The sequence below is a fragment of the Myotis brandtii genome, unplaced genomic scaffold (genome assembly GCF_000412655.1).
Source record: "Myotis brandtii unplaced genomic scaffold, ASM41265v1 scaffold112, whole genome shotgun sequence".
NCBI lineage: Eukaryota > Metazoa > Chordata > Mammalia > Chiroptera > Vespertilionidae > Myotis > Myotis brandtii.
In genome coordinates, this window is record NW_005353838.1 from 2149898 (window position 1) to 2172310 (window position 22413).

The 22413-nt window shown below is 40.4% G+C and overlaps 1 protein-coding gene across 1 annotated transcript in view; it reads right to left on the bottom strand.

The window, feature by feature from the left end:
* Nucleotides 1-227: 227 nt before the first annotated feature.
* Nucleotides 228-22413, bottom strand: part of STK39 (serine threonine kinase 39) — a 226408-nt gene continuing 204222 nt past the window's right edge. The window contains exons 16-17 of the mRNA XM_014545426.1: nt 15086-15150; nt 228-1769 (exon numbers count right to left, since the gene is read on the bottom strand). Coding sequence (XP_014400912.1) covers nt 1695-1769; nt 15086-15150 — 140 coding nt within the window. The 3' untranslated portion in view covers nt 228-1694. The remainder of the gene's footprint in view (nt 1770-15085; nt 15151-22413) is intronic.

Below are 22413 nucleotides of genomic sequence, written 5' to 3' on the forward strand. Positions count from 1 at the left end.
ATCAGGAAGAAAACATTAATTTTATCATTGCTATGGTTCTTTATTTTTTATACTACACTTTTTGAAATAAACCTACGTTTCTATAAAAATTGAAGCTTTTTTTTTTTTTTTTTGCGGCCCACATAAACCTTGTTTATTTGGCCTGTGTTAGCCTTTGAGATGCTTGCTCTAGTTAATTTTTACTAGGCAGATGATTCCTAAAGGAGGAACAAAACAAAGTGACACTGTTTCTTTGTGCAATACACTTTTATTTTCCTTTTAACTTTGCAGTCATCTTTGAGTAATCTTTGTGTAAACAATAGAATGGAATGATGTTACATTAAATTGTATGCAAATGGCTCTAGAACACCTTAACAATTATGACAAGGCAATTATAAAGAACTTTGTTTTCTTTAGTAATATATATTTGCTTTTTAAAGGACATTAAAGAGCTGCCATATCTAGGGTTAGCAAGGAAAGAGCAAATGGTACCATCTCGGGAGCCCACCTCCCTGAAAGTTTTGATTCCAATTTTGAAAATCCCAAGTTTGCAATTACATTAATATGTAGTCCATCAGAGGGCTACTTGAGTTGACAGTATTTATTCTTGAAACTTCACCTTTTTAGTCATTGCACAAAACGTTTTCTGTTTTTGTTTGTTTTACTCCATCTGGGCGTTCTGCAGAATTTCAAGTAAAACTCTGATTCTGGTATTTTCAAGTTTATCACCTTTGGGCCAACAAATCCTAACATTTAAGGAGAAGTCAAATCAGAGATGGGTACATAAGTAGCAATCTAACAGAATGGCAACATTTTGTATAGCTTTCTAAATGTTCCAATGAAGCAACACTTACAGATGCCACTGTATGTGGAGGATGTTTTGGATCTGAGGCTATTCCGGAGTAAAGCAGCCTCAGGCACATTCTTCATATGAAAGTTTGCAAGGCACCTCCCTCCCCCAGGAGACAATCAGATTGTGGATTGGTTTTTAGGCAAACAAACCAAAAGAATAAGCATCCTAGTTCTTAATTCAGTCAGTTCAAAAATCAGAAGTTATAAATACTCCCAAAGATAGACCTGAAAACTTTTTTGTTTAAATAACAAGAGATTTACTACAAGAAGCATATAATCAAAAACTTTTCTTTTTCTAGCTAAGGTGTGTAATGCATAAATATATGAAAAATAAAATTCACAGTCAGTTTTAAAACTAGAATTCAAGTTTGGCTAATAAATCTTAATTTTATAAGTATATTAATTTCTAAATACAACATAAAAGAGGCAGCATTGTCAGATATACAGTTAAAGTATAACAGAAAGAACAAAAATGAAAGAAGAAAGAGCTTCTGATAGAAAAATTCACTTTGTTGCCAATAAATAGGACCACCTGAGTATAGTTCAGATTCTTTTCACTTAAGGGATATCCGAATTAATTGCTAAGAATATTAAATAGCTTTTGGAAAAATGAGCAACAGTCGTGCAGCTGTGGCATTTGCTTGTTCTTATACTGTGGCTTGCTAGAGAATAAAGCAGAACTCGGAGTGTTAAGTTTTAAAAAATTCTTTTTTATCCCATTTCGTCGAAGCCGGCCTCTTCACAATCTTCAGATTTTGCTGGGAACTGGGAGTGAGGGGGGTGGGAGGACGTGGGGAGGGAAAGGTTGAGGGGGAGTGTGGTGAGGGAGGCATGACAGATCAGGGCACCTCAAGGGACATATATCAGCTGACACTCAACTGAGCAAACCCGATCAGCTTCACTTCGTCTGGAATCTCAGATCCATCACAGCCAGAAGCCTGAAAATGGAAAACAAAAAACCCCCGACATCTTGAGTGCTGGTTTTTACAGAATTGTTCATGTGATGGCAGAACCAAGAAAAGACATGTTCAATATGGGGCCACGTGTCCCCCCCTTCTTCCAGAAGAATCAAACTCCAAAATGACTACTGGGTGCTAAGTGCTGTAAGAAACCCCATGCTATCAAATACGGAAAACGGGAAGGGATGGGTAACCCAGTTAAAATACCACTGTGCCCAGGCTCTCAGCTTTGGAACTGCCAATGAACCATCTGACTGACAAGAAACCACATACAAATTTTCAACGACTACAATGATTTTTAAATATACTTTCAAAATTAGGGCTCGTTAATAATACTTTTTAAAAGGGTAGTATGAAAATGAGAAGAGATCTGAGACCTAGGAAGTCACTCAAGGGATAACTTGTTTTTTACCAAAATCATTTCCTCTGTAAAACTGGCCAGAAAAAAAAGTAGTCACCATGTAGAGGAATGGTTCTTCATAGATAACTGTTATTTAAGTCCCAGTGAGTTATTTTTATAGGAAAAGGTACCATAGTACGTCATTTTCCCATAACAGAAAGAATTTTGTTTCTAATAATTTAGGACATACTAATTGCCTACAATTGGCTCAAATTATAGTGTGCCAAATACTTTTTGATTTTGAAGAAAAATAATAAGGAACTGGAAGAAAAATAAGGAACTAGAAATAAGCCATTGCCCATCAAACCTCTCACTGGTCCTAATTCATAAGTTATTTCTATTTTCCTTTGCACCTCCCTCTCTTTCATACACACACACGACACTCAAATCACCATTGAATATTATGTAAGTACCACCAGTGGAGAGAAAAAATCTGATGAGTGCTGAAAATGGGCAACAAATTACCAAAGGACCATACAAACCTTTTCTTGGCCTAATTCTTACTAAATCATTGTCAAAATAATTAGTTTGCAATGGGGGAAACAGAAAAGCCCTTTCCAAACATCACAATGAGCCTGCTTAGCACTGCTTCCACAAAACAGTACATAAACTCAGCCCTTTGTCAACCCCAGCATTTTCCTTTAACATAAGCAGCTAATTAGAACATATAACTTGAATATTTTAAAATTACCTTTAAAATAACAGCATGAGTAGTTATGCTTACATAAGAAAATCAGTAGCCTAAAGGGTAGTAGGAACATTAGTTAGCATTTAAGACGTTTACTTTGTGCCTATCCAGTGATTTCTCTGGTTTTACTTGACAGATAAGATATTCAGTAAAGCACAGTTTGCATTGTTTGCATTGCCAGGGGCAGATCAGAAACAGTCCTTCCCTTATCACTTTCAACAAAGTACTACAGGCGTAGAAGGCTTTTCAGCTGAGACTTTCTGGTGGGCACTTTTTATACTGATACTGTCATATTCACCTCCCCTACCAATTTTCTCATTCTACGCTCACTGTTTGCAATAGCAGGAGAGAAGAAGGGAATGTTTAGGCAGATTGGTTTAACAAACAATGTTATTTACTCAACCCACTGAAAGGGACAGAGACAATCTGTATAATTAATAGGCAACTGACAAACATCTGAGAACAAATGATGGCTGCAGGTGCAAAGGTCAGACTGCGAGTGTGAAGCACATCAGTGCATCTGAAAGCTACATCAGGTATTTGATCATGTGAATAACAGCTGGTTAAGATGATGAGGAAGAAAAACAAAATATCCAGTGTTGGTTAAACCGAATAGAAATAAAAGAGAAATATTAAATCCTTTTTGTGAAGAGAAATGGAATTTACAAGGCGAGTGGGTGACCAAGCCAGTGGTTATTGAGGGCACAGCTCATAGGGAATCTTCAGGGGGTGCACATCCCACTCCCTGTCCCCAGTGCCTCCTGCAGCTACACTGGCCTGTTCTGTTTCCTGGCGAAGAGGCACAGGCCAGGTCGTTTGGCTCTGCTTCAAGGCACTCAGCCCTTTCTCCACGCTCTACCACGCTCATTCTCTTTTAGCCAAAGCTGAGCCCGTATCTCTCTCTTACTGTGGCCTGCAAAACTCTAATGGGGGCAACATGCAAATGATTCTGAAATCTTGAGAAAAGGAAGCAGAGACCCTCAAACATTTTGGTCTCAGGATCCCTTTATAGCCTTACTAGAGGCCCAGTGCACGAAATTAGTGCACTGGGAGCGGGAGGGGGCCCTCAGCTGGGCCTGCATCCTCTCACAGTCCAGGACTCCTCGGAGGATGTCCACCTACAGGCTTAGGCCAGCTCCCTGTGGGGATCAGGCCTAAGTCAGCAGTCAGACATCCCTCTTGCAGTCTGGGACCCCTTGCTCCTTACCGCCTGCCTGCTCGCTGCTCCTTACCACTCAGCTTGCTGCTTCTTAGTGTTGCCACAGAGGTAAGAGAGGCTCCCGCCACCGCAGCTGCGCTCGCCAGCTGTGAGCCCAGCTTGTGGCTGAGCGGCGCTCCCCCTGTGGGAGCGCACAGACCACCAGGGGGTAGCTCCTGCGTTGAGCGTCTGCCCCCTGGTGGTCAGTGCGTATCATAGCGACCGGTCGTTCTGGTCATTCCACCATAATGGTCGTTTAGGCTTTTATTATATAGATACTAAATTTTTCTGTTTTAATTTTTATTTTAAACATTTAAATGTTAAAGCATTAACATATATTAAAAAACAATGTTTATGTAGGTTATATTCATTATACTGCCTTAAAAATTAAAACAAATTTCTAAAATATTCATTTACTAATTCATTAAACATAAAATATACCCATTTCAAGCTAATATAAATAACTACAGTTTATACCAAAACAAAAGAAATTTAAGAAGATTGGCATTGCTTTATATTTTGCAAATCTTTTAAATGTCTTGCTTAATAGAAGATGGCTGGATTCTCATACATGCTTCTGCATTCAATCTATTGTTTGTTGTCCTTGAATAGTGTATAAAGATAATCCAGGCTCACAACAATTTGTAGTTGAAAAAGGGAAGAGAATTTTAATAGCCTTTCTAGACACTTCGTGGATATTGTTTATTAGAATACCAAAACTGGCCAAGTGATAGTTTCTTAAAGCTTAGTTATAATGTGGAATCTGAAACCATAGCACTGAACTTTCTATACTCTGCTACACTGAAATCCATTGGTCACCCTTGCACTTTGAATGGTTCTTTAAAAAAATTTCCATTATACAGTGGGGCCTTGACTTACGAGTTTAATTCGTTCTGAGACCAAGCTCGTTAAGGAGCTCGTTAACTCAAATTACTCTATCAACTCAATGCAAAAATTTAGCCGAGAGACAGCTGGTATCTCAAAAAACTCGTTAGTCAGGACACTCGTAAGTCAAGGCCCCACTATAGTTGACATAAGATATTATATTAGTTTCAGGTGTACAACATAGTGATTAGACATTTATATAACTTACAAAGTGGTGACTTTAATAAGTGTAGTACCACTCTGACACCACTCACAGTTATAAAATATAATTGGCTATATTCCCTTCCCTGTGACTGTTTTTATAACTGGCATTTTTATAAATGTCAATTTGTACTTAATCCTGTTACCTTTCTCAATTACCTGCCCTGCCCCGCTCCCCCAACCTGGCAACCATCAATTTATTCCATGCCTATGACTTTGTTTCTGTTTTGTTGGCTTTTGTTTTTATAGATTACTCACATAAATGAAATCAAATGGTATTTGTCTTTCTTAGTCTGACTTCATATACTTAGCATAATACCTTTTATATCCATTCATGTTGTTATAAATGGCAAGATTTCACTGCTGTATTTTTTTTTATGGCCAGGTAATATTCCACTGTCTATATGTCCACTCTTTATCCATTCCACCACCAATGAGCACTTCAGTTATTTCTAGATGTCAGCTATTGTACATAAGCTGCAAATTATCTTTCAGAATTAGTGATTAGGATTTCTTGGGATAAATACCCAGATGTGAGATTGCTGGGTCATATGGTAGTTCTATGGTTAATTTTCTGAGGAATCTCCTCCATACTGTTTTCCATAAAGGCTGCACCAATATGCAATTCCATCAACAGTGCACTATAAGGTTTCCTTCTCTCGACATCTTTGCCAATTCTTGTTTGTTGATTTATTGATGATAGCCATTCTGACAGGTGTGAGGTGATATCTCAGTATGGTTTTGATTTGCATTTCCAGATGATAAATGATGTGGATGATAAATGATGTTGAACATCTTTTCATATGTCACCCAATAGACATATCCTCTGTCCATTTTGAAAGCAGCTTCTTTGTTTTCTTAGTGTTAAGCTGTATAAGTTACTTATATATTTTTGACATTTCTGACTTATTGAATGTATTATTGGCGAATATTTTCTCCATTCAGCAGATTGTCTTTTTGTTGATGGTTACCTTCAGTGTGCAAAAACCCTTGCCCTAGGAGACATATAGATGTCAAAAAGTTTACTGCCTCTGTTTTCTTCTAGGAGTTTTATGGTTTTGAGTCTTACATTGAAATCTTTAACCAATTTTAAGATTATTTTTGTATATGGTGTAAGAAAGTGATCCAGTTTCATTCTTTTGAATGTATCTGTCCAGCTTTCCCAACACCATTTACTGTCATTTCCCCATTGTATATTCTTGCCTCCTTTGTCATAGATTAATTGACCACATAGGGTAGGTTTATTTCTTGGCTCTCTATTCTGCTCCATTGATCTGTGTGTCTGTTTTTATGCTAGGACCGCCTTGTAGAATAGTTTTATATCAGATAGCATACCTCCAACTTTGTTTTTCTTGCATAATACTGCTTTGACTAGCCGGGGAGTTTTGTGGTTCCATAGAAGTTTTAATATTATTTGTTCTAGTTGTGTGAAACACACCATTGGGATTTTGATAGGGATTGCACTAAACCTGAAGATTGCTTTGGGTAGTATGGACATTTTGATGATGTAAATTCTTCCTATCCACAGCATGGTATATACTTCCATTTATTTTTATCTTACTCAATTTCATTCTTCAATGTCTTAGTTTTTTGAGTATAGGTCTTTTACCTCGCTTAAATTTATTCCTAGGTATTGTTTTTGACACAATTGTAAATGGGACTGCCTTTTTAATATCTCTTTCTGATATTTTGTTAATGCATAAAATTGCAACTAATTTCTGAATATTTATTTTGTATACTGCTACTTGACCTGATTCATTTATTACTTCTAATAGTTTGTTGGTGGAATCTTTAGGATTTTCAAGTTATAGTATAACTTCTTTCATTTCTGATTTTATTTGTACCCTCCCTCTTTTCTCTTGATGAATCTGGCTAAATAAAGGTCTATCAATTTTGTTGGTCTCTAGTTCCTTTATTTCCATTCTGATCTTTATTAATTATTTTCTTCCACTCACTTAGACTGTTTGTCCTTTCCTCTTTTTCTAGTTCCTTATAGGTTGAAGGGTATATTGAGATTTTTCTTGTTTCAACTGTGTACCATAAATTTGGGGTCATTGTGTTTTCATTTATCTCAAGGTATCTTTTAATTTCTTCATTGATATTGTTAACCCATTCATTATTTAATAGCATGTTATTTAGCCTTACTGTATTTTTCAGTTTCCTAATAGTCACTGATTTCTAGTTTTATAGCATTGTGATAGAAGAAGAATCAATTTTTAAAAATTTATTGAGACTTGTTTTGTGGCCTTACATGAGGTCTATATTTAAGTGCATTGGAAAATGTTTCATGTGCACTTATAACTGATACTTTTTTAAGTCCATAGGCTCTAAGGCCACTATCTCCTTGTTGATTTTCTGTCTGGATGATCTATCCATTGATGTCAATGAGATGCTAAAGATACCTACTATGACTGTCAATCTCTCCTTTGTCCATCAATGTTTGCTTTATATATTTAGGTGCTCCTATGTTGGGTACATAGATGTACCCAAGTTATATCCTCTTGATGGATTGATCCCTTTTTCATGAAATGTCCTTCTTTCTCTCTTGTTACAGCCTTTGTTTTAAAGTCTGTGTTGTCTGTCTGATATAAATATTGCTACCCCAGCTTTTTCCCCCCCTTTATATTTGCATGAAATATCTTTTCCATCCCTTAGAGTCTGTGTATCTTTCAATCTCTTGTAAGCAGAATATTTATGGGTCTTGTTTTTAATCCATTGAGCCACCCTATGTCTTTTGGTTGGAGCATTTAGTCCATTTAAAGCAGAGGTTCTCAACCTGTGGGTTGCGATCCCTTTGGGGGGTTGAATGACCCTTTCACAGGGGTCGCCTAAGACCACCGGAAAACACATATATAATTACATATTGTTTTTGTGATTAATCACTATGCTTTAATTATGTTCAATTTGTAACAATGAAATTGGGGGTCACCACAACATGAGGAACTGTATTAAAGGGTCGCGGCATTAGGAAGGTTGAGAACCACTGATTTAAAGTAATTATTGATAGGTATGCTTATTACCAATTTTAATAATGTTCTCATTATTTACGTAGTTATCTATTTCTTTCTTATTCTATTGCTAATTAACTACTTTCTATGGTATGTTTGAATTCCCTTCACTTTATTTCCTGTATATCTCTTGCAGTTATGTGCTTCTTATATACCAAGCTATGTTTATAACAGTCCATTTTAAGTTGATGATCACTTAAATTTGAACACATTCTAAAATCACTATAATTTTACTTAATCCCAGCACGTCAATGTTTTGGTCATTGCTTTTTACTTTTTTGTCATCTCTATTTTGCTTGTTAGTTAACTTCAGATATTTTATTTTGCATTTCATGGTTTCTATCACTGTTGAAATTCTGAGTTCATGTATTCTTCCCCTATGTTCACTGAGAATCCTTATAGCCAGTGTTTTGAACTCTATATCTGGTAGATTGCTTATTTCCATTTCATTCTTTTTTTCTGGAGATCTGTCCTAGTCTGTCATTTGGGACATGTTTGTCTCCTCATTCTGGCTGATTCCCTACATCTCCTGGTCTTGGCAGAGCGGCCCTAAGTGGTAGGGGCCTAGGGGTGCAGTCTCCTTGGCCATCTGAGTTGAGTCTTCCAGGAGTGTCCTAGGTCTGGGTTTTATGTGCCCAACTGTTATAGCTGAGCCTTGATTGCTATTAGCGCTGATTCTCAGGATGATTGGCTGTGAGGGCTGGCCCTGACTACAGAGGACACACTATTGTGCAGGTGCTTACGTGCCAGCCAAGTCCACCCTTTGGATTTGTTTGTGGAGCTGGTTGGGAGGTGCTCTGGTGTAGGCCCCCTGGTGGGAGCTACAGAGTGATTTGCCGTTGGTTGGTTGCCACTTGTGCTGGACTTAAAGGCACTTGGAAGAGGCTATGCTGGGAACTAAGGCTGGCTGCCACCAGTGCTGCGCATGGGGGCCACTTGTGCCAGGCTTGTGTCTGCTTAGTATTAGGCACACTGAAGCCAGTCACTGCTTGTTTGGATCTGTAGACCTTTGGGAGATCTTGGAGAGTTCACAATGTGAGCGGAGGCTTGCTGCTTGTGTGGAAAAGCCACTGGAAGGCTTGGGCCTGACACATGAGTTGGGTGGGGTCTCAGGGAGTTACCAGTGCAGAGGGGAAGAGTGTTAGCCAGCTTAATGGAGAGTTCAGATTTGGTGCACGCCTGCCGGCTGGGTGGAGAAAAGAGCTCAACAAAGGAGCAAGGAGCAATGATGCTGCCAGTGCTTCTGACCCCTGGCACTTTTTGAGCTGTGTTTGCAAGTCCATGTGCAGGCTCTTCAAAAGGAACTCCAGCAGCCCTCTGTTTCACTCAGATGCAATCCTCACTGGTTTACACAGCCAGATGTTATGGGGACTCGCCTTCCTGGCACTAGTGCCCCACTGGGACCCCTCCTCCTCAGGGGGGATCTGCTCAGAGAAGATATCCCTTCTGATTCTTCACTGCCACATGTGGGTGTAGGACCTGCTGGTTCTGTGTATCAGTCCCTCCTACCAGTCGTCTTTATATCCTTAGTTATAGAATTTCTGTTCAGTGAGTCTTCATATGGCTGGTTCTCATCAATTTTCTACAATATTGATGTGGTCGCGGGAGGAGGCAAGCACAGCGTGTACCTACTCTGCTATCTTGCAAGGAAGTCTGAATGGATCTTCTTACCATGCATCATGTTATGCAGATTTCCCAATGTTGACATATTTCACACCATATCACCATCTCATCAGAAAAGTCTCTAAGTACTGGGGGGCCGTCAAATGTAGAGTGGCAGATACAAGTTTTCCAAAATCCTATTTGTGTTCAAAAGCTAAAATTTATTATTAACAATAAAACTGTCAGTCATTCTCCGTGAATTTCCAGGCTTACTTGGTTCTTTTTGGAAAAAATGTCTGCCACATCCCTTGTCTGAATAACCATAGTTTGTCAGTTATTCTTTCAAGAAAAAAAAAATGGGTGGTTCAGCTCACAACTCACTCAATCTCACAAGTGCTTTTCCTGGGCACAACCACTGACTTCAGTAACTGAAGAAGTGCTTCCCATTTCATCACACACAACATTAAAAACATGTGTCCTCAAGTAGACAAATTTAATAAAATCTATGTTTCTTGCCTTATTAGGAAAATTCTTAAATGACACTAGCTTTTTTTGGATTTAAATTTTTAACAGTGACTGAGTGTGCGCATGCCTGTGAATAACAGGATGGCTATGGTACAGTTTGAGGTTCCTGCCTCGATTCATGCTGACATTAGCAGTTTTACCCACCAGGGCTTTTCTACCAATGTCAACACAATGGAAAAGGCAAGTAACATCTTAGTATTATAATGAGAGTTTTCACACCCTGTATACTCTAAAAAGGGTCTCAAGGAACCCCAGAATTCCAAGGCCCACATTTTGTGAACCTCAGCTTCAAAGGGAAATGTATCCAGTATCAGGAACCCAGCATGCCAGTACAGTGATGCATGCGCTCACTCAAGTGTCTGCACTCCTGATGCTCCCCACCTCCTCACCCCTCCTGCCAGACCAGCAGGTGTGGCCTGTGGAGGAGCTGAATCCTCCAGTGTCACCCACAAGGATCCCTTCACCCCAAACCTGGGTGCACGTTGGAACTAGCTGGAGAGCTTGATAACATACTAATACCCGTGCCCACCCCAGAGGTTTGATTGGTCTGGGGGATACGGCCTGGGCACTGGGATATTTGAGCTCCCAGGTGATTCAAAGGTTTGGTACAGTTTGCAAACCACTGTTCTACCCTAGTGAACCTCCAAGTTTCCTTTAAAGCAATGGTTCTCAAGCTTTAGTCTAGATCGGAATCACCTGGACAGATTGTTAAAACAGATCCCCATCCCCCAGAAATTCTGATTCTTCAGGCCTGAGATGGACCCTAGGATTTGCATTTTTATCAAGTTTCCAGCTTCCAGGTGGAGCTGGCACTACCAGTCTCGGGACCACACTTGGAGAACCATTGTTTGAGAGCCGCTCCATGGATCTCCCTGAACTGACAGTTTCCCAGCTTTCTGTTGTTCTTTGAAAAATGTTACATTAGTCATGTAGCCTCCAGCTACGCCAAAGCGGAAACCCTCCAAAGATAAGGCCCTTTTACTGTTAATTACCAAAATACTCATTAAATTTGCTATCTGCAATGCATGTTATTCAACTTCAGTAACTAAAATATATAATGCTCATGTATATGTGTACCAATTGGGTGCAAATCACATGTACTTACAATCTGTATTCTTACTTCAGATTTGCACTAATGCAATTTCAAAACTTCCACATGAAAGCAGCAAGACTCATTTGCTTTAAAAATTGCAAGGTAACAAATTTAAAAATGACTTAAATGACATTTATGGAGCCTTGTCTTAAAACAACAACAAAATAGTACAGAAATGTCAAACCTGAAGCAAATTATATTTGAGCTGAAATGCCCTCTATGCCTGAACCACTTTGTTAAAAGTGCTTTTTAAAAAAGGTTTCTGATCTGCCTGTCCTTGGACATGTCAACAATGGAAATCACACCTCACTTATCTGTCCAGTGAAGCTAAAGATCTGAAGCTAAAGATTGGGCAGAGAAAAATATAATAGCACTTCTTTATGTAACCAATGTCCTTTCACCTTGTGCCATTGTTTTCCTCATACAAGCAGACAGACAAGATAAGAACAGTCATCTTTTCAAACTTAAGCCAAATGTTTCCAATAGTGTGGGAATGGGGAGAGGAGAGAGATCAGAGGAGGGGCCTACACATGGAATGCTTCTCAGCTCCACACTGGAAGCACCAGGGGGTGTTTTCGAAATTCCCAGGCTGCACCAAGAGCAATTAAATTAGTTTATCTGGAGCAGGACCCAGGCAACAGTAATTTTTTAAAGTGTCCCCGTCACCCCGAGTGAAACCTTTGTCTAGCAACGTCAAGATCACAGTACCAAGATACTACAGTTCTTTAGACAAATTCAGGCCCCTAGGGGTCTCCTTCAAAAAGCAAAGAAAGCTCTGAGATTAAAATGACAAGCAGGTGACAGATAAAAGTGCTACAAGTAGCAGTGGCTTATGAGGAAAAATGCTTATGAAATACTTTGATCTCTCATTCTTCAATAAAATAACCAATTTGAATCTCTGTGGCTTTAACCAAGATGCCAATGTCCTATGAAGATTAGGCTGAAGTTTTTCTGAGTGAGATGTACTCTGATATATTTTAATTATTATCAGGCCCCTGCTGTGCCAGCCACTGTGCTAGGCACTGGGGGGAATCTAAGACAGAAATCTCTATCCACCCAAAGTCTCTAGATTTATTAGAGATATAAATTAGAGTCTATAAAATGTCAGTACAATATAATCGTTGTGGAGGAGAATATAGGAGCACCTAAACCAGGATTGGAAATCAGAGAAAGTAAAAATTAGGCAGAAAATTGGTACATGTCTAGGCCCTGAAGAAGTTGGGGAAGAAGTTATTTTAATAGAGGGAAAAGTACATACAAAGGGCTAACAGATGAAAGCAGGAGGGGACAGAGAAAGAGAATAAATGCATGGGGGCTGGTCAAAGTAAGAAAGGCAACCAGGGAGGGCTTCCTCAGCCATGTTCAGGGGATTGACTTTTAGACGAGGACAGCGAAGAACCAAGTGGAGCATGGTGATTGTGGAAGAGTTACTCCGGCTACCGCCTCAGTGTGGTAAGCAGAGCTAGGGGCTGGCGAGGTGTAGGCAGGAGGGTCAGTTTTGGAAGATAAGAGGATCCCAAGACAGAATCAAGAGAGAGAATCGAGGAAAGAAAACTGATTAAAGTAGGACATGAGAGGGACTTTCACATTCCCTTTCCATTCACAGACACTCTAGCAGCCGTTATATGAAACCTACAGTTGTAGGCAAGAGGCAGGGTTGCTCTCCCTGTTTTATAGGTAAACAGGTTGAGAGACGGGGGAATAAGCCAGCATGAGAGTTTTAGTCTCTCATCCTCTATTTACATGTTCAAACAGGGAAATGTTCTGGAGGTGGTATGTTATAACTACTTTCTAATGGTATAAAAATGAATACAAAAATGTTAATATTGCTTGAAATGCTGGCACAGGGTGCCATTTTCTCATCAATATATATTTTCATGTAAATGAAAGTGGTTTACAAAGATGTAGGTGAATTAGAAACATAAGAGGTGACAGAGGAGTCCTAAGCAAGAAGGTGAAATTTTCGACACAGAACCTAGCGAGAGAACCTGGCTGAAGAACCTAGAGTCAGAACCTAGGGACAGGACCAAGATGGCGGCATAGGTAAACACCGCAGACTGCTGCCGCAAACAACCACTTCAAAAATACAACTAAAAGACGGAACGGACATCACCCAGAACCACAGGAAGGCTGGCTGAGGAGAGACTCTTCAACTAGAAGGAAAAATAACAGCACACCGAGGCTCAGAGGAGGCGCAGTGTGGAAAATACTCAGGTGCGGAGGTGCGCGCGCAAAGCGGGCTGGTGGCTGAGAGCGCGGTTGTCGTTTTCGGTCAGGGGGGAGTCTCAGACTCTGAGCTCCAGATACGGGCGAATCGCTGGGGACTCGGACCCAAACGGGAGAAGCGGGAGTGTCTGGCATCAGTTGGAAGGCAGCTTTCCCTCCGAGGTTTGCAGCGGTTCCGGGGGTTTTTCAATTTGTTAATTTATCACTCTATGTCTGAATAAGATGGTTTTTTAAAATTGTCGCAGCAAAACAAATTTCATCAGATAAATTCTGTGCAGATCTTTGATCATACATAGCCTACCTACCCGAAACTAGATGAGAAGCAAGACCAGAAAGCTAGTTAGCACCAGGCAAACATTTACTGTAACTAATAATCACTTAGCATTTTTGGCCATGTACGGCTTCTATTAAATTTGAGAAGAAATAAAAGAAACAGATCATCAATACATGTTGCATACAGCGAAGTGTTGATCCTCTAGACCTTAAATTGCTTGCAGCACTCTGACTGGCCCTTAATACAATTAATTTATAGTTTACAACTGGGTACTTAATGGGAGGCTTGTTAAAACTTTCAAGAAATAGTCACTTTTGTCTATTTGGACTTCTCTCCACCCTTGCTTGGTTTCACAAGGACCCCAAAATGCTCAGTATTCTGTATCTCTGTGGCCACCCCCGTTATTCTATTAAAAATCCACTTGTGCAGAAAAACTGCTGGAGTATCTCCTGTGAGAAACTGTTACTGCGATTTGCAATGTGGAGCTAAGATGTTGTCTTTGTTCACTAGCCTTCAGAGAACTGTTCTACAATTGCTTCCAATTACCTAAACCATTTCTATAATAATCAGCCTCATTTTTAAGTTAGAACCATTTAGCTTCAGGAATGCTTTAGTAAAAGTTTTAGCAAACAGTACATTAAGCGACTCATTTTAAAAATCCTAAATTAATTGTATCAAGGGACAGTCAGAATGCTGCAAGCAATTTAAGGTCTACCAACACTTTGGTGTGTACAACATGAAACTAATATAATGTATGTCAATTGTGATTGAAAAAACACACACTCTCTTTAAAAAACAAATTACTGAAAATGATGAAATACATCATCCAAATAATAAATGTTTTAAACCTGAAAAAAGAGTTGCTTGGAATTCAGTTTAATTTTGTTCTATATGGTCAAGTAGCCATAAAAACTGAAAGCAAAATGGCATGGTGTTCAAGATTCTCAAGTGGCCACTCTTCATTAAAGATGTAATGGTAAAAGGACAAGCTATGCTGACGGAAGAGGAAATTTCTGGTCATGATCAGAAAATGTTCCCAAATGTCGAACGGGCAAATGATGGATGCAAAAAATGGATCCCGAAAGGAAACATCAGCAGCAATAAAATTACAGAGCAGGGTATGAAACTCTATTATTATTCCTTGATGGCACCTCATGGCAGCAGATTTACCTTCTTTCCATAACTTTCCACTTACCAACTTAAATGTCAAGGTTTTTAAAGCTTTGGGGTCATCTACAATCTTCTGTAAATTAGCAGCCACTGAAAAATACAAACATTGAGAAAAGTGTTCAAATTATTTCCTGTAACATTGGATTTTCACATCAATGATTCAGAAAATTTGACTAATGATGCAATTAGCTGCAAAATTATTTTTCACAGACATTGTGAAATCCATATAAATGGCCAAATTACTCCCATGTATTTCCTACACCAACTTATATCTTCGGTACATCAGAATTAATAATGTGCAGTTGATTTAGAATTAACTGTACACTGACCTCACTTTCAGAAAATAAAGGGAGAAATGACTTTCTCATGGAAAGTAGAAATGACAGACGTGTTTCCACCACTTGGTTTTTCTCATCACCGATTACTAAGAAATGTCGGAGCCAGGAGAGGGCAGCGCAGAGCACAGAGGAGACGACACCGTTTCTTTGGAAATAACAGGTCAGCACATTTGGAACTCCTGTCCTATAAATTCACTCAAATTTCTGCGCCCATGTTTATCAAAGCCACAAAATGCAGTGGATAGGTAACCTGAATGACTCGGGCATATGTTTTAATGTTTTCGGAGCACAGTGATCTGTCAGGCCAGTGAAGGGCCACCTTGAACACTTCCCAAGTCATGTGAACAGGGTCGAGCACTCGAGGCTGTCAGTTCGAAGCTCCATAGTGAAGATATGTTTCCACCATTAGCTGGATTCATCAGAGACCTGCCCCATTCTCCATGGTGTCATGATATATTTGATGCTCTAGTAGAGTCAGCCCTTCCTGCTGGCTTAGGGTACAGTTTATGAACAATAATACCAAAGGTAATGATGACAGAGATTCAAGGCCTTCCTCTCTCCATACCCAAACTTAACATGTAAAGTACTGAAAGTTGAGTGAGGGCTGTTGGTTGGGAAAGGAGCAGTTACTATCCAAGAAATTAGGGAAGAGTTTTTTCATTATCAAAATTATCTGCTGCTTCACTAATTAGGTATCTGAAAAGTTATCGGAATATTTTAAGATAAAAACATTTAAGATACATAATAAATGTATGAATATTTTGAGAAAAGTGTTTCAAGTACAATGCTGACAAGTAGAAAGAAATCTGCAAATTATATTTTTCACTGAGGTTAACTGAAAACTTAGATACATAGATTTTATGCAAATGAGTTTATTTCATTTAATCCAGGGGTGGGGAATCGTTTTTCTGCTAAGCCATTTGGATATTTATAACATCATTTGTGGACCATACAAAATTATCGACTTAAAAATTAGCCTGCTATATTTGGTCAAACATTTAATTAACTCACCCCTAATGCCTTGGCAGGGCCAGACCGGTGGGCCGAACATTCCCCACCCCTGTTTTAATCTATCAGCTGCAAAGGGGAAAAACTGAAAATTATATACAGTAGTCCCCCTTATCCACAGGGGCTATGTTCCAAGACCCCAGTGGATGCCTAAAACTGTGGATAGTACAGACCCTATATAGTCTATGTTTTTCCCTATATATACATACATATATACCTTTTCACTTAAAGGAAGCACTTTACCGTTTCTGTTTTGCATATCTGAATTGCCAGCATCACTATTCTTGCACTTTGGGGCCATTATTAAGCAAAATAAGGGTTATCTGAACAAAAGCACTGTGATACTGCCACAGTCACTATGACAACCAGGATGGCTACTAAATGACTAACAGGCAGAGAACGTATACAGAGTGGAGGACCTGGACAGGATTCACATCTGGGTCAGATCGGCGCTGTACGGTGTGAAATTTTATACTCCTCAGAATAGAGTGCAATTTAAAATGTAACTATTTATTTCTGGAATCGTCCATTGAATATTTTCAGACCGTGGTTGACCATGGGTGACTGAAACTGCAGAAAGCAAAACCAGGGAGAAGGGGACTACTGTACTCAACATGGCCTATTTCTCTTTCTGAACCGTCCTGACAAGCATCCTTTATCTCCCTCTGTGGCCCTCCTAACACTTCCATTCGGAGAGATGTGCGAAGTTTCATTTATGGTAAAAATCCCGCTCATCTTTCTCTCCTCTTTCTTTTGTCCACACACACAAACTCACACACACATCAGGTAGATCCTGGGCCTCCAATCTGTATAGTTATCACCACCAAACTTCTTCTGGCCTCCTCGCCAGCTTCCTGACATAGTTCAGATGCTAAAGTGATCCCAGCCAGAAACACGAGCTCCTGGAGGGAAAAGCCTTGCCCACCAACGCCAGTACTGACGATGTCAGGGCATCGGGTATGCAAATTGCAGCAGCTTTTTCTGACAACATGAGAGTGTTCTAATAGCTCCTTGGATTGGGGCTGATTTCACAAGTGGCCATAAAGTCTTTATAGGAATCCCAGTCCTTTCATGAAAGTCTCTCAGTTGATGTGGATGATTTACTGCCTTGTTCTGGGTCATCTATTTCCAGTCTGTTCTCTAAAGTGCCGCCAAAAGCAGGCTGTCCTGCACTAATCACAACCCTCTCTGCTCCGTGTGTCCTCGGGCCGATTTCCAAGGATCATGGCTGAGCAAGCTGTAGACGGGAGGGCAAGACTGAGTGGCTAGCATCTTAAACAATCATCCCTGAAAAACCACGCTCCCCAACTGTGAACCTTGGGGATATTAGAAATTCAAATTCTGTCTTCAGCTCAAAGCAAAAATAGCAAAACTGGCCTCTTACCTGATTACTTATCCCAGCTGCTAGGCGTATTTTCAATTTAGTTGATTCTAATTTGTTGTAAAGTGCTATAAAACACCTTCATTTAACTGACATCACATAAAATTCAGGGTGATGCTAATTTCTCTCCCAGCAGCAATGCTCATTAAAAAGATGGGTGTCACTGCTTTCTCCCTTCTCCTGACTGTGCACCTGGGTTTCCGAAATAAAAATGCTCCTTACCTGGAACGTGAGCTGAGAAGAAAGGGCTGGGTAGGTAGGACTGGTTGTTAGAGCTTCTCAAGTATGTGCTCATAGCACCGAACTTCACGTTTTAAGGTATTCCAGTTTCCAAAAAATATGGGGCTTCTGAACCTGCTTATTCAGTGGCCATCAACTCATTTCCAACCCTCATGGCTTTCCCCAAATAAAACTCATCCCCCGCGTGTCTAACAGGCTCTGTAATCTTCTTTGAGGTCGCCCCTTCCCAGCTCTCTCTCTTCAGCCACAAGGGCTTTCTCTGTCTCAGCCACACGAGACACAGGTAACACTCACAGAGGCTCCAAGGGTTGTGGCCTTCCAGCCCTACCACTGGGGCTACATGGTCCTTTGTGAGCAAGCTATTTTTTGTGTCCCTGAGTCATGCTTTAGTCTTGAATGCCTGTCAGGGCTAGAAGTTTCTATTTGCTCTTTTGGATTACATTTGGTTTGAAGTATGGGAAGTACTCTGCTTTATGAAACTGTGTTAATATCATTAACAGGCATACGAAAAAGATGCTGCTGCTTAATACCTCCCCAAATGTAAACACAGGCAAGGCAGCAGAGCTGATGTTTCTTTGACAAACGGTGTCAGGCATTCTCCAGACAGTTTCCTCTATAAAACCCAGGCACTACTCAAACTCTCCACATTTTGACAGTTAGAAAAATAACAGTCATATAGTGACTATTTTACTATGTTTGTATTCTGATTAGTCAAAAGATACACTTTTCTCCCTGGATACCAGTATATTTCACAACAACCTTATATAGTACTGATGTTCTGGTGGCTGTGAGTTGACTTATTTAATTTGAGATATCCCCAAACAAAAGCTGTGTGGAAACGCACACCAGTCAACACGGAGTCTGATGTACTTCCCTAGCAAGAAATTTCTGAGATAACACAAGAGTTTGGGTTACCTGACAAGGTGATGATGTCACAACATTGTTTTAGCCAAAGATATACCTTGAACACCTGCTCTGTATACTGTATTGCTTAGAGAGGCAGCATGAGAGTGCACAGAAAGAAAAATGGGTGAGAACAGAGAATCCAAGCTCTGAGTAAGGAGAAAGGAGACGATATGAGGGTGGGTTTCTCATGGATACTGCTTTAACACTGATGCAAAATTATGGCTTACTAACAATAATAAAAGATTTACCCTGTTATTTTCCCCAAATCTCCAGGCTCTTATATTTATGAGATGAGTGTAACATAGTGTATAAAAGCCTGACTTCGCCAGCCAGAGGACCTGAATTCAAATCCTCCTTCCTACTTAGAGCTGTGTGACCCTATAAACTTGCAAATTTACTTAGCCTTTTGGTGCTTGGGGCTTTGTATCTTTAAAATGTGGGTATTAATAGTGCCTACCTGGTAGAATTGTTTCAAGAACTGAGCTTCTGGGGGGGGGGGGGGGAGAGATCAATCAAAGGACATGTATGTATGCATATAAGCATAACCAATGGACACAGACAGTAGGGGGGTGAGGGCATGTGCTGGGGGGTGGGAGTGGTTGGGGAGGGGTCAATGGGGGAAAAGGAGATATATGTAATACTTTAAACCAGTGGTTCTCAACCTTCCTAATGCCGTGACCCTTTAATATAGTTCCTCATGTTGTGGTGACCCCCAACCATAAAATTATTTTTGTTGCTACTTCATAACTGTAATTTTGCTACTGTTATGAATCGTAATGTAAATATCTGATATGTAGGATGTATTTTCATTGTTACAAATTGAACATAATTAAAGCATAGTGATTAATCACAAAAACAATATGTAATTATATATGTGTTTTCCGATGGTCTTAGGCGACCCCTGTGAAAGGGTCATTCGACCCCCAAAGGGGTCTCGACCCACAGGTTGAGAACCGCTGCTTTAAACAATAAAGAATTTAAATTTAAAAAAACTGAACTAATACACACAAAGGGCTTAGAACAGTGATTAATATATAGCAAGTGTATAATAAATATTAGCTTATGATCTCTACCCTGGACAACTGCATCTATTTATTAACTGGTTTCCTTGTGTTTGCTCTTAACAACTCCTCATGAGCCCCTTTTCTCACACTCACACCGAAGTGACTCGGAGAATCTAAGTCATCAACTGGAATGTGTTGCCTCTGTAGGTAATACCGTTAACTGTTCACATCAACTTCAGGATAAAATCTAAGCTTTTTGGCCCATGAGACCCTCTGTAGTCCAGTCTCAACCTACCTCTTCAGTTTATTTTCTGGATTTTCCCAGGAAGGGCTCCGTAACCCCCACTATCCTCTGGATCTCTACCATTATGTGAAGGGTTAACTCATTACAGATCTGATATCCTCACTAGATTCAAACTCTCTTATAACCCAGGCAAAATCTTATTCACCTCTGCAAAAGGTAAACCTTTGAAATATATCCATACACCGAACTGACCACTTCTCATCACCTCTGCCCACTGCTACTACCCAAGTATGACTGGCATCACTGCTCATCTGGACTAATACGATAGACTGTGGTCTCCCTGCTTCCATTCTTGTTTCTCGACGGTGCAGCCACCCCCCAGCAGTCAGCTGAGCCTTCTAACATGTAATCAGACCATGCCACTTTTCTACTCAAAACCCTCTGATGGCATTACATACAGCTCAGGGTAAAAGCCACAGTCTCCACACTGGTCTACAAACCCCAGCTGACCTGGCCTCCTGCTCCCTCTCTGACCTCATCCCTCACCACTCTGCTGTAGCCACTATGGTCTCCGTGCTCACCCTTGAGCATTCAGAGCAGGCTGCTACCCGAGAACCTCTATCTGCCATTCCTTAAGCTGGAAGTAAAGGCCCCTCCTCCATGAACGCCTCCCTCCTTTCCATCCAGCTTCTGCTCAAATGTCCCTGGTTAGCCTACTAATATCCCCACTATCCCCTCATTCCCTCTGTCTTTCCCCAGAATGTTTCCTTTTCATAGCACCAAACATACTACATCTTCATGAGTAAATTTTGGATGCAGCCCTTCATTTAGCCCCCACATCTAGAGCATAAACTCCAACGAGTACAGGAACTTTTATCTACCTTGTTCACTGCTATGTTCCTAGGGCTTGACATATAGTGCATGTCAATTTACAGGGTTCTAAAAACCCTAGGGTAGGACCTGAAGAATTAATCATATCTTAGAAGAATTTCTACAAATGTGTGTCTTAAGAGACAGTCCCATTTAGTTTTCCCAAAGCAAATAAGTGAACTCTGGGCTCATCACAAATGAATATTGGGCATCCTAGGCAACCAGTACTTTAGAGATTGGCCATTTTTCATTCAGTTTTTTCCCCAGAGATGACAGTCTAGATCACTCCCCGGGCCACCCCCATATTAGTATAGGTGCTATCCCAGAGGAAGGGAATCTACAATGGGTAGCAGAGGACAGAAGTGGTGAGCGTCAGTGTGACCTCACGACTAGATGTGGCCGTGGGGACTAGCAATCACACTAACGTAACTTCCCCTCTTGCAGCAATCCCATGCAGAGACCAGCCATTCCCTAGGGGATCCATGCAGACCCGGGGGGAACGGTCAGGGATACTGTGGTGTGCAGCCCAGGTCTCCTCTCAGGGATGACTCTCAGCCACATTCCTCCTTGGGAATTCCCTTTAGGCCAGGGGTGGGCAAACTTTTTGACTCGAGGGCCACAATGGGTTCTTAAACTGGACCGGAGGGCCGGAACAAAAGCATGGATGGAGTGTTTGTGTGAACTAATATAAATTCAAAGTAAACATCATTACATAAAAGGGTACGGTCTTTTTTTTTTTGAGTTTTATTCATTTCAAACGGGCCGGATCCGGCCCGCGGGCCGTAGTTTGCCCACGGCTGCTTTAGGCAAAGAGTGCTGTCTCACCCAGGGTCAGGCCCTCTCCTCAAAGGCAGCCCGCATCCAAAGACTGGCAACGAGAGGGCCAAGGCCCTGTTCCCTCAGGGAAGGACAACCTGAAGGGTCATCACAGATCCAAAGCTCCCTGTGGACTTAGCTGAGGTGTTTGCTGTGATTCGGAAGCAATTTAATTCCTCCATCTGCCAAATTCTACTTCCTATATTGCTTCAGAGAGATTGATCATGAACTCATACCTCAAAAAACTGCTTGCATGAGAATCTGTCTCTGAGGCTTTTTCCTAGAAAACCTTAGACTCTGCCCAAGGATGAATTAGGGATAATCACCTGAGAAGGCCATTTCCATTACCAAGTGTATAAGACAGTGTAAATCGTAAATGAAATATAGAGGAAATGGGAAATATGTATACTGCATGGCATTTTCTTTGCATTTCACTCAGAATTCTGGATGGTGATAAAAAACAGTAGTTAGAAGAGATTTGCGGAATGTTACAGGTACTATAAGTAAGCAGCTTTGAGACCAAAATGTCAAATACACTTGAATATT